This window comes from Pholcus phalangioides, unplaced genomic scaffold (genome assembly GCF_987345545.1).
Source record: "Pholcus phalangioides strain wild (caught in Gottingen) unplaced genomic scaffold, Ppha-v1.0 ptg000013l_1, whole genome shotgun sequence".
Classification (NCBI taxonomy): Eukaryota; Metazoa; Arthropoda; class Arachnida; order Araneae; family Pholcidae; genus Pholcus; species Pholcus phalangioides.
The window spans coordinates 5,739,160-5,757,898 of record NW_028301606.1 but is presented as its reverse complement, the minus strand read 5'-3'; the positions used below and the strand labels follow the sequence as shown (position 1 = coordinate 5,757,898).

The 18,739-nt window shown below is 34.2% G+C and overlaps 1 protein-coding gene across 2 annotated transcripts in view; it reads left to right on the top strand.

Moving 5' to 3' along the window:
• The window catches only part of LOC149078497 (uncharacterized), a 76,716-nt gene that overhangs the window by 34,930 nt on the left and 23,047 nt on the right, over positions 1 to 18,739 (top strand). Inside the window, exons 7-14 of one of the 2 annotated variants that reach the window (XM_089240609.1) lie at positions 2,311 to 2,429; positions 3,274 to 3,437; positions 3,695 to 3,761; positions 7,827 to 7,874; positions 9,656 to 9,749; positions 9,869 to 9,889; positions 12,565 to 12,589; positions 14,069 to 14,214. In XM_089240609.1, coding sequence (XP_089096735.1) covers positions 2,311 to 2,429; positions 3,274 to 3,437; positions 3,695 to 3,761; positions 7,827 to 7,874; positions 9,656 to 9,749; positions 9,869 to 9,889; positions 12,565 to 12,589; positions 14,069 to 14,214 — 684 coding nt within the window. Of the gene's footprint in view, positions 1 to 2,310; positions 2,430 to 3,273; positions 3,438 to 3,694; positions 3,762 to 7,826; positions 7,875 to 9,655; positions 9,750 to 9,868; positions 9,890 to 12,528; positions 12,590 to 14,068; positions 14,215 to 18,739 lie in introns of both variants that reach the window. The other variant, XM_089240608.1, reaches the window with a different exon arrangement.

The window sequence follows — 18,739 nt, the reverse complement described above, 5'->3', positions numbered from 1 at the left end:
TGAAAGTTTGCATAACAAAGCGATCGGATACGTATGCCATGGTTCCCAAGGGGCATAAGCAATGTTAATAAAGTTCTACAAAGAACTAAAAATGAAAGTGTTTCATTTGTCAAAAATTGTCATGCTAGCCATGGACAGTGCAGGAAAACCATCTGATTCCTCTTGACTTATTTACATTAGACCTTGTAATTTAGTCATTTCGCTCAGTACTTTTGGAAGTAGTCTTGGAAGAGTGTCATTTGTCATTCTTAAAAAACTTGCATAACTTATCAGACACTGTTTGTTACGACAGTGAACAGAACAAAATTTTAGATCAGTGATGATTATATCAGATATATTGGTGAAATAGAACATCCAAGAGAAAAATATTGATATATAATGAGTTATATATCACCAAATTGATTATTTGGCACAAAAATTTGAGATCAAATTTGTAGAGAGTGAAGGAACTTACTTGCGCAGATGACAGATTGGATTCCGGATCATCAGAAAAGGAATCTAATTTATTGTGGAAACAGAAAAGAATCTAAGAGTGTGATAATATGCAATCTTGGCTGAAAATTGCTTTTCATTGCTGTTGCATCCTCAGTATTTTTCTACCTTGGCTCTACGAGTCAATGTTACTGGTGTTGAAGTTGTGTTGTATGAAGACATCAAAGAAAGATCTGATGCAGAGTTACCAACTGATAATTAATAATTTATGTATGGAAATTGATGTCACTAATTATGATTTTAAAGACCTTTTTTTTTTTTTATTTATTGTACTATCAAACATTGCATGTGGGGTGATTCCATGTGAATAAATTGCACTTGACTATAACTTTTATACTTGCCTTACTTTTTTCATTAAAAATTGTTCTACTTTTTCAAATTGAGCCTGTGGTGCCCTTTACAATGTGTAAAGCCATGGTTTGCTAGAACAAATTTCACCTTTTTCCTTTTTTTTAAATATCACCATGTCTATTTGGAAGTTTTTTCCCCAATAGACAATGGTGACATTAGGGGGGAAAAAAGAATTTCATCAAAAAGATGAGTTATCCAGCATTTGCAAATTATATTCTTGTAGATGGCAATTTGTGTTAACCTATTGGGAAGACTCTCATTCAAACATGCATTGAATCATACAAAATCTTAATCTTACATTTTCTCATCAGAATATTTTTTACATTGATTCATCCATTAGAATCTGCTCTATCTGGTCCTCTTTAATTCAGTTCTTTTCATGAAATATCCTTAAAATCCTTTTTCTTGATTTTGTAAGGGATTTTATTATTCACTATACTGTAAATACATGAAATTCATAGTGTGTGGGGAGGAAGAGGTTTTTATTCTGGTATTTATTTGCTTGGTTTTTAGATAGTATGCATGCAACTTGATATTTCTCTGAAGTATCTACCATTTTCTAGTACGCAATATATGTGCAATTAATTTCAGTGATTTCACTTTCCCTCCTTTAACTGGGTTTTCTCTAAACTGGCTAACCCTTAGTACAGTGGTTCCAAAACTTTAGTCACTTGCTGCTCCCTTGCCCAATTCATGGTTTATCTGTGACTCCTCAAAATAGTTTAGTAAATATTTTCTATTATAAAAGAACCACTTCAATGGTTCATAAATAGGCATAGAAATCTTTGTTGCGTACTTGCCACAAAGCCCCTGACATAGGTTGATGATGCCCCCAAAAGCTGAGACGTACACTTTGAAAAACACTGCCTTAGTGTAGTGGTTTTTAAAATGTGCATCACAGCTCCTAGGGGTTTTGCAGCGAGCTGTTGTTATTTATGTGTACCTGTTCTGTGTGTTGAAGTGGTTCAAGTTCTTTATTGAATTATTCCAGGGAGCTGCAGATAACTTTGCGAGCCATGGGTAGTAAAACTGATAACCACTGCCTTAGTGCAAATCATTGTGGGTATAATGGATACTCTACCCTTTCTTCCAACCGAGGAGAGGTTCTACTGAAAAAACTTCTGGGTTATTAAGCCATGATCTGGGATATTTGTATCCTGACATCACCTCACATTCAGTGGCAGTGATCACTGAACGGCTTGTTGCAGTGATCACTGAACGGCTTGTTGCAGATACCTTCTAGTTATTATACCTCTTAAGATGTTCTGTCGCAGATGTGGGTGAAACATCAGGGCATAAGCATCCCAGACCATTACCCCCAACTGGAATATACACTGACCACAGAAGCTTAAGGCAATATTATAGAGGTTGCACTGTATATTTCGATTTCGTGTAGCATTTGCATGTATTATATATGTTTTATAATATATGTAAAATAAATTTAAAAAAACAATTATATTTGTTTAGTTGATCAATCTGGAAGAACGGATGAACTACAAGCTGCTCTTAAATCAGTGTAAATATACTTCTTATAGAGAACTATCCAAGAGAAAACCAAATGTTAAAACACGGGATCGAGCTGTCGAGTAAGTTGATTGTTGAAATCTTTTTTTTTTAAATATTAAAAATGGATAAAACAGTGTTATTGAAACACAGTAAGGACTGTTTGTGGAACATTGATAGCTCGACACCCAGGGAGAATTGAAATGAAAGTCACTTGTCCAGTTAGATTTCATATGATTTCACCCTAACAAAATTTGAACAGTTTAGCTATGGAGCTATGAAGGAACCATGGTACAGCGTACCCTGCTTAGCATCAGAAGTTTTCAGTAAAATTTTACACGTGTGGAGATTGCACTGGACTTATCATAATTCAGTAAAACACCAAATCTGTAATGGGGCCAGAATTCTGAAAAACAAATAGTGGTTGTGTTAAATCGGGGCCTGGCTCTGAATAGTTAACCAGTTTTGTTCCATCATCAACAAATTCACATTTTAAGATCAAGTTCTTATTAAACATATCTGTGCTGAGAATAATACCTTGATGTAATGGTTGTTAAATTGAAGTCTAAGTAGTAAAAGTGTAATTTGATTACCAATTGTAGCATATGCAAGTTTCAATGAACATTGCCAAAATGAAGGGTTTCTCTCCCCCAGAATTGAATTTAGTTTCAATGAAAATTGTCAAGTTGAAGGGCTTCTCCCCCTTCCCATAGAATTTAGTATTGCGCCAACTGTGGTAATAATTGTCAAGTTTTTAATCTAGTTGCATATGGATTTTAATTTTATATTCATCTATAGCAATCTTTGTAAAACAAAAAATATGACTAGTAAATGATACTTTAACTGTATTTAATGACCACACATGCCCTTATAAGTATTTTGAAGTCAATGCTTTTTGTTGTATTTTTGCTTTATTTTCCCCATCAGGACTGCTTTTGAAGGAAACAAAGAAAATTGTGATATGGGTGTAAAATATGGTGCTTTTATGAAAGAAAAGCTTGGGTATTTGAAACTTCCTGATAACACATTAATGAAACCATGTAAATTAGTGCCTCAGAGTGAGTACCTGAAGGACACAGAGAAACCAGAAGGTAATACTCTTTTTTTGTACAATTCTGCAATATTAATTTATACTCCATTTTCTTTGAAAATACTCAAATTACATTGATAAAGCTGGATGTTTTTTCTGGTTAAAGTTTGTACTTGAAGTAAATAAGAAAATTATGTAATGGTTATAAGAAATTTTCTAAGAGAAAAGAAAGTTTTATAAAAAAAACACCTTTTCTAGGCCTACTCATTATACAAATTAATCGTACAAAAAGTTAGTATTATCTTTTCCCTATTTCAGTTATCATTGTCGAGGAAGCAGAAGATGAAATAATATTGAAGCAAATACTTACAAGAACAAAATCAAGGTAATTTAAATTTTTATTTAGTTTGAGTATATACTATATATACAGGATGGTCATGAAATTAATTTATAACTGTGCAGAAAATGACATTTTTAAAATAACTTTGATATACAAACCCCCCTAGCGGCCACACAACATTCAACAAATACTAATGAAATTCGAGATATCAAATTCAGTAAAATTATGTGCCTGAGAGTGATGAGAAAAACAAAACCCTAGGTCTCATTGTTAGGCAAACAAATTTCAATAAATTCAAAGAACAGCACCCACTTTTATGTATTTTTAAGTGAAAGTTCAGTGAAATATCATATGAATGGTGCTAAAATGGTACCAGTAGCATGGTAAACACTGACACCAAACACAAATAAAGCCACCACAATCCTTAGATATCAATCTAATGTATTTATTGTTCTGCTGTTATCTGAAATCAAAAGATGTACACTGGCTGGGCAAATCCCAGGTAGCTGTGGCGATTAAAATATTGGTATTGAGACCTAAAATTTTCTAAATTCTAGTCTAATGTTGACACAAAATTTTCTTATTTCAATACGCTGCAAAGGGCGCAATAGCCCAGGTTGATAAGATGCTCGCCTAAAGTACCAAAGGATGCTTAGAAGTGTCGTGAGTTTGATACCCGATTTGTACTTGTCAGAAAACTTTCCTGACATGTGTACAATAGAAACGGCGACATGACCACAGAAAAAATTTCTACCGTACCGTAGAGAGTCCTCCCCCCCCCCATCGAGAGGTTAGCACACCAACCTCTCGATGAGTATATAAAAAGCCTGCCGTTCGGAATGTGCAATAAATTGTAGGTTCTGGTCTAATTAGCCCTCGTGTGCAGAAAATGGCTGTGGTGTGACAAAAATGATCAAACGATCAATATGCTGCATCTTTTAACGTGGGAGGAAAAAGTAAAAGAAAACATTATATGCTTATCTCATAAAAAATCAGACTGGCTTCTAAAGATTTTTTTTCAATTTCTCAAGCCCTGGTGTACACACATTATGTATACAATTATATTCATTAAATACACAAACTGTGTCAGACCTGAAAGCATGATCCTCAAAAGGGTGAGGCTTACAGGACTTCAGCCCGAGGACCTGAGAGGACTTCCATTATTTTTTTTCATACATTGCATTTTTGGAATTTCATTGCTGTGACTAACCCACTGAGAGTTAGGGTTTTGTATTTCCTCCTCACTCTCAATCACATACTTTGAAACACCTTTATGTTGAATTTAATTCACACTCAATGATCATTGCAGCTGCTGCTGGGGATTCGTATATTGGCAAAGTTATTTTATGAACACCTTTTTATGGATGATTCAGAAGCCAATGAGTGTAAGTCAATTTCCTGAAAATGACGTTCGTACTGCAAGTGCCTCTTCGTTGTTAAAAGTTTCAGTTGCCAAAGCATTCAAGTCACTATCTTTATATCGCAACAGCAGATAGTGCCACTTAAACTGATCATGGAATTGAAAGATCCTTTCATCTTATTTTTATTCTTTATTAACTTAACACTGATTGGCTTCTAAGCCTTCCACATTTCACACACATGCATGCATATATATATATATATATATATATATATATATATAGTGTGTGTGTGTGTGTGTGTATATACACGCACACACACACATACATATATATACAGGGTGATTATAAAAAAACTATCCCGACATATGGGCCCCTAACTATCATACCATTCACAGAAACTGAATGAAATTTTGGCATAAAGTATTTTGATATATGCGCTCAAGAATGATATGGGAAACAACAGTGTCACTCTAACAGTTACGGTTACAGTGAGAAAATTTCGAAAATATCAAATGGCAACACCAAGTTTTTTGTATTGGAATGTGATCTCCATTGTGAAAAACCCTAAATAGCATTCGAACGGCAACTGTAGCATGAAAATCAGTATGCTTCACAGCTGCAAAGCTGCAAATGTCAAAATTAGTCTTAGATAAAAGCTGAGAAGTTTTTATTTCTTATAGAATAAGTTTGATGGATTTCTGCTTGACTTTTTCATAGAATAAGGGGTCATTCAAGTATTACGTCAGCATCAAGGAGGGGAGGGTGTTTCCGATTTGCTGACTTTTGATAACGAGGGATAGCAGGATTTGGATGATGCTTACATTATCAACCATCCTTTATGAAATATTCTTAATGGTATCTTACTTGGTGCGCCAAAAACGAGAAAAATCTTTTGCTAGTTTGTGGGTACCTGAACTAACATTCTCCCTAATGATAAATCCCTTGCAGAGCCACTTCAGCTATCTCTAAATGTTTCATAGATCCTTCAAGTGCTCAGGAAATGTGTGCGAGCTGCTTAAGTGCTATGGAAATGTTTCCGGGCCACTTAAGCGCTCTGCAACTGTGCAACGCATCACTCGAGTGATCCGTAATTATGCCATGGATCACTTAAGTAATCTGGGAATGTTCAGCGGGTAACTTGAATAATATAGAACCACACTGGGGGTCGCTGAAGTACTCTAAAATTGTGCCACATATCACTCAAAGGATCTCTAAATGTGCCACAGATCGTTTAAGTGATTGGATCGGAACAGTGTCGGAGGTTACTTAAGTGATCTTTGAATGTGCCATGGGCCACTTAAATGCCCTTAAATTATGCCGCGGGTCATTCAAGCGATCTGTAAATGTGTCGCTTTGTTCATTTTTACATAATTGGGTTGGGGGGGGGGGGGGGCAAGCCACATCAGATAACCTTCAAGGTCACATTTGGTCTGTGAGGCAAGGGTTTACCATACATGGCTTAAAGGGTGAGACACAATGAATTTCTGAAAGAGAAATTTTGAATTCTTACTCTTCTAATAGTATTGAAATTAATTTTTTTATTATTTATTATGTTTTTATTAATTTTTTTTTATCTGGGGGAGACACACGATCCCCCTATGCCCCCCTCCCACATTTGTTTCTGATCCCACCAGTATGCGTTAATCGGTAAGGGTGCAGCAGTGCTGACGAAATTTGGCTGAGAAGGGGGTCATAATTTTGCAGTTTTGCTGACAAGGGGGGGGGGGTCAAAAATGGCTAAAAAGTGGCTGACGTAATACTTGAACGGCTCCTAACTATTAATTTTGAGTTTTGCCAGCTCTATAGAAAGCAGGCTAACTGTTGGTCACAGGGGGTGGGGTCTGCATAGATGAGACTTGGGAAGATATGTCCTATATTTTTAGCATTATTAACTTTATCTAGGGCCTCATTGAAGCTCAAGGGAGAGGGAATGGCTGACACCATCTATGTAGTTGGGGCACTGCCAGAAAGTTCCTAATGTTACTCTCAAGTCTTGAACAAGCATCTGTTCCACTAATTTATAAGACATGAAATCCTTGAATTTTTAAATCTCGCCTATAATAGTCCATTTGACTGGAAAGAATTCAAATCATGTGTATATCAGATTTTTATCATTTATATTTTCCCCTATTCACTAGAGCCTTGATTATCTGACTTGTTCTGCCCAATTGCTATTAGGTTTCCTCAGTGATCATTTTGTGATATAGCTGCAAAGACTGACAAAATTGTGTATTGATTGAATGTACATTAGATTATAAATAAATAGTATTGATCATACTGCACCTTCAAATTGATGTTTATTTAATCATCCAGAAATTTTGACCGACATATGCTCATCTCGATGTAGTTAGCTAATTGAGGTTCTACTGCAGGGCCGTCATTTCAACTTTCTCCGGGGGGGGGGGGGGGGGGGGGGGGCAAAGCACATGTACTCAATGTGTGTGTGTGTGTGTGTGTGTGTGTATATATATATATACACACACACACACACTATTTTTAGGTATTTTTAAAAGCCTCCCCCCCCCCTAAATAATAGGCCTGTTCTACTGTATATGTTTGTATGCTTCATATAAATATGTTAGAAATTTCTTGGAATATAGACTGGGTCACTGCTCGATTAGAATGTGTATATTTTTATGACCATATGATCTTACAGTGTGTATGATGCGATTATCTTTGAATATAAATTGATACCCAACAGTTATACATTTCTGCAGTCTCATGATATTTTTTCTTCCTGTCTTTGCAGACCTCTACCACAGGAAAGTTTTTACTCACCTGAGTATTTGTCTAGCTTGTAAGTATATTTCCACTTTTCAGTTGTGATTTAGTGTTAAAATAAATGATAAAATATTGAGATTTATTTAAAAATTAATCTTTCAAAATTCATTCTCTAGCATCATATTATAATTTTTTTCTGCTTTACTGTAAAACTGCACAAAAGTGTTTAATATACAGTTGTTCAGTCAAAATTCCTCACATTTTAAGCAGTCCCTACACTTTACAAAAAGTTTGAAAGAAATCTATGACAAATGAAGTGTGAAGTAATGGAAGTTTTACAAAAAAAAATTGATGCACTTCCAGATATGCTCCTTTTGTCACCTGCAAATTATCTATCAGTATTGCCAGCTGCAGTATTTGCAGAATAACAGTAGCAATAATGTCTGATTCTCTGGCATGAAAACGTTACAAATTGTTTCTTTAAATGCAGTCTCTAACATGTTCCCTGAAGAGCAAATCTAATGGAGTAATGTCCAGCGATCTTTGTGTCCAAGCAAAAACATCTCTTTGCACTGCTACAACTGATTTATTTTCAGCATGCCTGAAAAAGATTGTTTGCCAACAAGTGTGTGTAATGTCATACATACAAAATTTGTTGCCAAACTTTTCAAGCACTGGCATCCCATGTGGAATTACTGATTTTTACTCACTACTTGAGAAAAAGGACATTTGATCTGGAAACCCCGTAATTTTTTTCATATGCAATTATGAGAAAAATCTGCTCTAAACATTTGATGCTCAATGTTTTCCATATTATGAAAGCATACATTTCTCAACTATTGGGATGAAAATGTTCAATTCTTGAATATGATTTGCCTAGTTCAGTTGCTGAAGCTTGGGAAAAACACTTCAAAAAACACATTAACAATTTTCATCAGTTATTTTGGAGGTCCATTTAAATATTATAGAATGTATCCACACTTTGCAGAACAAATATTGTATGCTTAATATATCTTCTAATGAGACATTTTTACAAAACTGAACATTAAAAGTAATTGTTTCTTAATAAGTACTGAACCGATTTTAAAGCTTGTTTCAACTGTGTAGTTGAATTGCTGAATGATTAAGAAAATATATATGATGAAAGAAAAATAAACCACGTGTACTTGTGTATAAAAGCTGAACCTCCCTTCCCCCAATTTGAAGACCACCAAAACCTCAATGCAGGCCAACCTTTATCTCCATAAAAACTGACCTACATTTTTTTGGAATTTTGTGCACAAAACTTTGTTTGTACTTGAGTATAGATGCAAGATTCCAAACTTAATTTTAAGGCACAATAGCTTTGGTCAATTGAACTGATTTTATATAAAAGGAACTAAGCATCATTTGTAACATTTTTGCGATATACCGACATCTGAACTACTGATAGAGGTGGAATTTTTTTATCTAAATAGAACCAAGTGACATATAGGCTGTGATGCCATCTGCGTGCACTTGAACCAACTACCAAACCAAAGAGATAATTGCATCGAAGATAACTTTTAGTCTTTTTTTCTCAGTTTTGATTTAATGGCACTTGGTTCCTTTTATATAAAAGTTGTCTAATTCAGAACTTATGCCACAAATATATATTTTATAACATTTTGGGGGGGGGGGAAGGGTTCATGTTAATTCTACTATAATCATAGTTGTGAAAGAGGAAATCCCTCCTTAAATTTCTGGAGCAAAATTTTTAGACTTTAAATTCCTCTTTCTGATATTTTTTTAAGAGAAGTAATGAAAATCATTTCAAATTATTCTGAATTTGCTCTGTAAAAGTTTCAAGTCACTTTTGGTTTTATAATTGATTAACAGATCAGCACTTCTTAAAGATGAAACGAGGGAAAGGTTGAAAATCGAAGAAGAGGCAAATAGATTGAAACAAGAAATAGCTGAAATTAGAGCAAAGGTGTGTAATAGCTCATTGATGTCTGTTAACTCAATTTATTTTAAAAAATTTGAACTCAGTTCATTGTATTTGTTATCAATTAGCTTTTCTCTATCATTTTTTCTTTCCTTTTTTTCTAGCGGGAGTTGCTGGAAAAATTGGTAAAAGAAATTAATTACTCTTTTTTTTATAAATTTCACTCAAATTTTCATCACCTACTATAGCCAAAGTTATGCAATGAAAAATAACGGCTCATTTTAATTATTTTAGATTTAGTTTATCTAGCCTAAGTTTTTGCAATTTGGCATAGGATCAAGTATTCTGTTTAGTGCTAAAATTAATCTTTTGATTTGTTCTAAGAAAATTTAATATATAGTGAAAATCATTTCTCATGTAAATTCTAACTACAGTCAATACTTGATTTTATGAACTAGTCTTTATGCGAATTCCCTATAACATGATTTTTAATGTTAATTTTAGGAATTCTAACCTGCAAAATTCAGCAGAGTTTAATTTTTATTCTGGAAATGGGTTTGCAAATTGAAGATATTTTGTTGCCAAAGGATTTAACTATGTTATAAGTTTGATTTCATTATGTAGTTTAGACAAATATGAGAGATATTCTTAGATACAACTAACCAGATCTCACTACTGAACAACATTGACAATGGCACAAGAAATCTGTTCGAGAAAATCTGTTCTGATGTTACTAGAATTTTCATATATGTGAGAAATGTGTGGAATTCTCAGGCTTAACTAATAAAGTTTTTATAAGGAGATGAAAAATGCTGCTTGTCAGCCAAATCTTGACTGTGTCAATAAAAGCAGGTATCAACCTATCATATCAGGATCTTCAGGAAAGAAAACATCCAGACTCACTGGAATCAATCAAAATTAGTTAAGACAGCAAAAGTATTAATTTAATTCATTCATATTGCCTAAATTCACTGGATTTATTCATAAGTTTGAATAATTTAAAAAGGGGGCTCCTTTGCTATTGGGTTCAATTTTTTAAATCTTTTTGAAGGAAACAAACCCCTCCTATCGTTCTCATGTTAAATTCAACTCACTTTTATGCATTTTCGTTGTATGCACCTATTTTGCAGAACCAGTTAATCATGTAAAGTAAAGCACGCCTATATCATGGGGGCTACAGAATGGTCTAGCTGAGGTGGTAGAAGCTCTGGATACAACAGGATCATCTATAAAGATGGTTTAATTTAGGAGAACTATGAGAATGGAGGAGTGGGGGGGGGGGTGTAGTAGAACAAAAACGTTTGGGAAGCTGGTCCAGAATGATTATTCATTTTTCAGCCAAAATATATTTTGCTATTATATTTCCTGATTAAAGTTACTTTTAACAACACTAAATTATCTCCATCTTTGAGAGATGCTAGTTGTAACTTAATTTTAATGCACAAGGCCTGTGCATCAAGTAAATGTTTATCATTAGAAAATTGAAATATTTCTACGATATCTTCCGTTATGACAGATTACTTTATTTCTTAGTATTTATTATTCTATCCCAAAATCAAGTTATCCACCTAAATAGGGTGGCCAGATGACCTGGTTTTCCACTTTTAAATACACTGTCCTGGAAAAGACTTTGGTGTACCTATTTGTCCTGGTTTTACTTTGCGCAATCAAAGCTAGACTGAAACAGAATAATTTTCAAATACAGTCCATCCTACTTAATCTGTTAATGAATAAACAGATACCCCCCTCTTAAGTGGATCCTCTGGAACTAAAATTTATCTTGCAGAGATAATGTTAAAATTTAGAATATCAACTTTTCTCTGCTTAATCGAATATTACAATTCATATGGCAACTGTAAATGTGTACTATCCACTATGTACATATTATTTTAGATAAAACATTTGAAGATTATGACATATATATTGCCAGTTAAGACTTAGAAACCTAGACTTAATTGCTCAAAAGTGTCTAAGCTGTCTTCAGTACATACATTTAATTACTTTATATCTTATTTTTGTCTCCTGTAGAGTCACTACAGGACACTAACATTTTCAATAAAAGTAAAAATATCTCAAAAAATCTGCACAAATGCCATAGCTTCATGAAATACCCTGAAATTGTAGAAAAATGATTGCGAAAAGAACAGATTTCTGTTTGTGCAACTGAAAAAAGTTTTGAATAAAAAAAAAATCCCCCATAGTGTACGCTAGCAGTTCTCAACCGGGACTCTGTGTGCACTTCCCAGAGGCTTCACAGTCACTCGAGAATAATAAAATAAATCAATAAATTTGACTAAAAAAAGAGGCTTGAAGAGTACTGCCACATAAATAATGTGCTAAAAAGGGCTCCTCAAGTTAAACAGGGCTCCACCATAAAAATTATACACTGAAAAGGGCTCAGCAAGTCAGAAAAGGTTGATAACCGCTAGTTTACGCCTTTCAATCGTATGTTCGTGTCTGACATCCGCAGCCTTATACCCATGTTTTACTTATTTTGTCACTTCCGGTAGAAGCAGTATGATAATATTTTCATAATACATTGTAAGTTGCAATTTTACACTGTAATGCTTCCCCCCCCCCCTCTCAAAAGAGCTTCCCTAAAATCTACCGGTTCTTATTAATTGATTCTGTGTTTTGCGTGTTGTCCCTGTTTTTAATTAGGAATTCCGCGATTTGTCCTGGTTTCTCAGGTACCTCATCTGGCCACCCTACACCTAAAATTAACATTTATTTTTTTTGTCCTAAAATCCTTACCTTTGATAATTACACCTTTAGTTAATTATGTTTAGAGGGCTAATGATTAAAAAATCTTTCGCATATATAGAAAGGTTCATTGAAACTGTCAAAACCTGTTTTGCAGGAAAATATGGAGGATACATTACCAGGTATGCATCATTTTTATTTTTTTTAAAGCTATGTCTACCATACTTCATGTATTTAACGCTAAATGCATTCTTTGATGTCTTTGTTGTATTTGCACATGCTAATATCTTGATAATAGTTACATTGAGTTTTAACATGAATATACAATCTTGACCATCAGCTAAACTGCTTGAACTAAAATAACAGTTCAACCTAAATGATTTTTTTTCTACTGTAAAACTGATGTAAAATTCCAAAGTTATTATCAAATCATAAAGGTTTATGAAAAATGTTTTTTTCTTTTTTAAATGCTGATATTTTATTGTATTGACTTACTAATACAGGGTTCTGAGCAATGTGGAAAGTGTTGGAAAATTGGGGGGGGGGCAAGGAAATGGGAAATAGTCAGGGAATATGCAAATATTTGAAAAAAGTCAAGAGAAACATTTTGTAAAGGGGAAAAGAAAACAAATCCGAAAAACAAAAAATTCAAAATTTGGAAGGTTAAAATTTTGGATTATATTTCTTCTGGAGTTTAGGTGAGGGAAAGTCTGGGAAATTTGAGTTTTGGTCGGGGAGAAGATCGAGCAGATTTTGCTTGAAACCCTGCAATACTTTCCCTTTCTGTGTATCAGGGAGGGGAGAAATTCACCTTTTCTATCAAATTCAGGCATCCATGAGACACTATTGTCACTATCTGTGACAAATCGTCAGAACAGAAAAGTATGCTAGCAATTAAATTACACATGCATAACCCAGGCTTCTTCTGCACCATTTATACATAACCTAAAATGACTCATTTCGATATTGAAACTACATTTTTTTCCCCAGTGAAATATCAAAATATCACAGAACTTTATAACTTTTCCCTGGCTTTTTAATGAATTTTCGCATTTACTTGCAAACCAACATACAGTAGACATAATCTATTTAAAAATTTCTTCATAGTTTCAGTGAAACTCAGTCCTTACTTCTCATAGTTGCCTCATATGCCGTAAACCAGCATGAAAATTCTGATCGATCTGATTTGATAATAAAGGTATCAAAACTCTTTGGTCCATTAAAAAAAAGTAATTTAAAAATCATTGAAAACCAACAGGCCACTGAATTGTTAGCACACCAACTTCTAATTTATCTGCTCTAGATTCACATCTTTTCAGTGCCGTAGAAGCTTGTTCATTTGAAATTTGCTCAGCAACTGTTGGTCATGTTCTGATTAGATCTGAGACCATTATGCAGCCAAGAGTGAATTGAGAAATAAACAATATATATACATAATCTGAGAAAAAAGACGTATGAAGACCATACAATAGTTTATTATCTTTGATCTCAGTCATCTATCAAACTTTGAAAACAAAAATGCTTAAATTAAATCTTAGGTAGGAAAAAACTTTCAAAAATATACCCTTTAAGCACCCCCCCCCCTCCACCATGCTGATAAAACTTAGTTACATTTTTATGATGGATATAAGCTTTCTAAGGAAATAGCATAATTTTTTCAGAAATAACTCCTGAGATGGATGACGTTATCGACAGTGCCTTCAATCACTCCAACTCCAAGGTTGTGCTGAGCAAGTTAAACAACACTGTTCAAGTTATGGGCAAGGATATAGATACACTCCAGAACTTAAATTGGCTGAATGATGAGGCAAGTTGAACAATTTGTTCTTTTGATTATTAATGTCTATTTTGTTTATACATTGAAGCACCGCTACAAAGCTACTCAAAGGACCAGAGAAGCATATTATGGATAGAATATATTAACACTATGGAATGTATCAGGATCAAAGAGTAATAGGCTATCCTTATAAAAGGCAACCTCTCTGTCATTTACATCCTTCTGACAGAATATTGTGTCCTTAAATATATAATAAAGTACATTGAATCCTGTTGACATAATTCAAAAAGTGTCAGCTAATGGGAAGTGTCCGCTAACTAGAAGTGCCCATTATGGAAGGTTACACTGTATAAGCAATACATCATATGTGAGTGATTCTCATGAAATCGACTAATTTGTGTCTCCGGCAGCTTACATCAAATATATTTGGCTCAGAACATTTTTTTGTCACTTTCTATTTATATTCTGGTTTCTGGCAAGTCACCACCCTGTTTTTAATTTTTTCATGAATAGATTTTTATAATTTTTTTGAACAAATTTTAATTTTTTTTTAGGAAATATCCTTCTGGCTGTCAGAAGCCCATTTTTCAAATTTTAAAATAATGACTTTCTAAAGATAAAAAAAAACAGTCGAAGCTCTCTCTCTCATTATAATGATCGCCCCTTCATCATTTCATGGAAAAAGGACGTTATATTGGGAGGTCATTATACAGATCATTTTACAACAAATGCAAGTACAACTTTCTCTGAAAAATTGTACATTAGATTGAAAAGATTGAAAAAGGCTTTTTTTTCATGTTATTGTATTGCAATGCAAATGTATCCGGCTAAGAAAGAAAACAATTTCAATACCTAATACAGTATGTACATTGTACTCTTACGGAACTACTTTATGTAGCCCAAACCTACATTTATGTTTTAGTACATGCAGCAAAACAATTTCACTTGCCTGTATATTCTTCCATAGAGAAATTGTATAATAAAATTTGAAATACGATGAAAAAAGGGAGGAATCCTGAAAGAGAAACATTCGCCTCGAGTTAAATTAACCTCTGGCCACTATGTGCGCTAAAGGACACAGCCATTTCTATAGAGCCGACTGAAGAGATTATAAAATTATCACATTTGTGAAACAGGTGGGTGGAGAAGGGTTCAATGATATGTATGTAGAACTCAAACAGCTAATTAATAGCAATTCAGAGAACTGAGAAATTCATAATTGACCGAAGAGGAATCAATGCAGTTGACTGCTCCTAAGTGGTATTAGATAAAGAATATTGAGATAAAGAAGTGGAAGACAAGTTCACCATGCGTAAGATAGCGGAAGGGCTTCGTAAGTTCAAATTAGCAATGTATTGTTTTCATAACAGATCCCTGTATGGCACGTTCTTCACATGTAGAAAAATTGGTAGAAGAAACCTTGTCAGGGTTTAAGCTATGGTTGTATTTTTTGCAAAATGCGAAAGAAAATCGTAGAATATGAAAGAAGTAGTAATCACTTTTGCAACAATGCATATACAGGAGGTACGAAACGAGTAGACATCCAACCATCAATCATTACATTAGCATTGTAGCATTTTGCTATAACTTTTCTCACCATTTTCGCTTTTTTGCAAAAGGAATTTTTATCCAGCTTAAACCCTGAACCTTGTCATCATGCTCCATTGTACTTGATGATATGAAGAAGAAACGGCAAACACAGAAATCACAATGCTATTTCAGAAAACATCAACAATCGCTGCACCCTCTTTTGCATTCTTTTCAACCTCTGCATTGCCCTGCACTTCTCACGCTGTTCAATAAACGAGACATACAAAAAAACCTATGGTTTCGGTTATTCACAGATTTTTTGTATTCGCTGTCACCCCCAGAATGTAACCCCTGCAAATATGGAGAGCCGACTGTAATTTAAAATTATTTCAACTTTACCACATATTTCACTTCAAAGAATTCTATTATTTCTGAAAATCACATGTTTAGGTTAGTCCTGACATTAGGTAATCAAAAGAAAGGTTTGATCATAAGTTAGAGGGGATAAAAAAAATCCAGATTTCTTGATTGGAACATCAAGCTGCAATAATGTTTCATCTCTGAAGGCTTTGCTTTAAGAATGCCCCTTGTGCTCTAGTGAAATAAACAGAAAATTAAAAATCTGTTGCACCCATAGCATTGGTGGGAAAAGGAATGAGGAAAAAACACACACAAAATGCAATTGACAAAAATTGCTCAGAGTATCTGTGTTTGTTCAAAATGAAGATGAGCAACCAAAATAGATGGAACATGTTCCAAATGTCAAGCATAAATATCAAATGAATGCTCTCTTGAAATAGGCAAAATGCATTGTTGGATTTGTCCATCTCTGAACATGGGGAAACTTAACTATTTTCACCATTTATCGAACTTTGCTGCTGACTATTTTTTATTCATTAACGCAAGTAAAGAACTGTCCCTAAAAAATGTTTTTGGGTTTTTGATATTTATTTTTGATGAATTCTTTTCATTTTTTATCCAATTTTGTGAGAATGACCCATATATATTTGGATCTATAGCCTACAAGGTGATAACTATAGACTGCCCAATACTTACACACGTGATTGCTTGTGAAAAACTGATTCAAAAATTTTGTTTCCAGTTTTTTGATTTGACCCATAACTAATGAGTTATAAAGCTTTAGAAGTTAATGACGCCACTTCCAAATCCTGCCGAATTCACTGAACATACATCAAACATACATCTAGCATTTTTCAAAGTAGATAACATTGGTATAACACTAAAGAGAAACATGGAAAAAACAAATCAGTTTTTTTCCTCATGTGTATGTGCAATTTTAACATTTTTATCGTTCGTTATTACCAAAATGAAAAATGTTTTTGATTTGATCAAAGTTGTGCAATGTCTGTGTTTATTTGATTTGTTTCATTTAAAAGAATAGAGTATCGCTAACAGTTTTGAGATGAGATTTGTTTTTCAGTTCAAACTTGAAGATTTGAATTTTTCATTTATGCAGTGGCGTCTTGATGCATGGGCCCACTGGGGCACTGCCTTGTAACTCAAGAAAAGAGGGGGAGCCTCACAAAAATGAGATATAGTTAAAATTTTCTAGGAGTATGCATGTAAATTTGCCTGGTTAGGGGTCTCAGAAAAATCACTTGGTTTTTGTTGGTCTTAAGACCAACATTGATTACTCCCCACACATGCTGACAGGGCTCTAGCTCTGTGGCCCAGAACAATCGTCATTGTTTTTTTCATCCTCTAAATTCACTATTGAATAGCCGGGAAAAGTCTGGCTTGTAGGCCCGGCCCGCAGAAGATCACAATCTAGGGATCCCTGCCCTATATGTGGGGGGGGGGGGAGAGAAAATTGCCCTGTTTTATTGATCAACATGTAATCTCTGTTTGAAACGACAGCATAAACAAAAGACCATGCAATAAATACTATGTACTGCATGCACCTTCCCTTCAAGTGTTTTAACTTAACAGTGAGGTAGAGCAAATTACCACATTTTGGCTAAAAAGTGTTGATTTTAGTTAAACATTTTTTTCAAGTAAATCTCATTTGGCCAACACTTTACAAATCTGGTGATAAATTTGTCAATATAGTGGGGGGGAATATAACCTTGTTATATAATATCACTCTTCATGAAAAGAAAAAAGTGGCAATTATGAAAGATGATCGAACTTGGCTTCTAAAGGGATTGAATATTTCCGTTTGTTTTCCAAAAGGTTCAATCTCCCTCCTCCCCCCCCCCCCCCCCCTGGTGAGGGAGAAATTTACTTTCGTTGGGTGTTTGGAACATACACAAAAATTTAAAATGTTATAACTCCATTAATATTCCTCAGATCCCAAAACTGAAAACACATATTATTTCTATATTAGTGTTTTCCACAAGGAATTGTGTGTGATCATTGCACAAGATTTTCACTGTATTTCAAGTTGATTAATTGCACCAAATGTGAATAAAAATGAAGTCATCGCACACATTCTTGGTAGAACTTTTCTCAGACTGGGACTATTTAATTAAATGATAATATAGTGAAACAGGGTTCTCCCTGACTTTTTATCAATTGTAGCAATTTGGCTACTGAAATGGAAAAAGTTATAGCCAAATGAGAGAGAACTTAAGCCAAATTGACGCATCATAAAATGCAAATTCCAAAATAACTGCATTAAGGGGTTGATTTGACCATCAAATGGACACGGCGACCATCAATGGAATCGGCAGCGCAAACCCTGTAGTGAAACCTCATTTATGCAATGTTTATATTTTGTTCTGATTCATTTCTGTAAATTTTATTGCTAAAATATTTCACTTATATGTCAGCCAACTTTGATTCCGCGATGCTTCCATTACATCAGAACCCTAAACTTTGGGAAACAAAATTTTTATCAGTCAAATTCTGAAAATTTTGTAGGCTTTTTCAATAAGTAGATGAAATCATCTTTTATGAATGTTGCCATCATAAATTTTGTCCTGTTGCTGGTAATTCTGGAAGCCTTATACAAACAAATTTAAACTTTTGAAAAGTCGCTATTCCACAGATGCCCCCTCTTGTG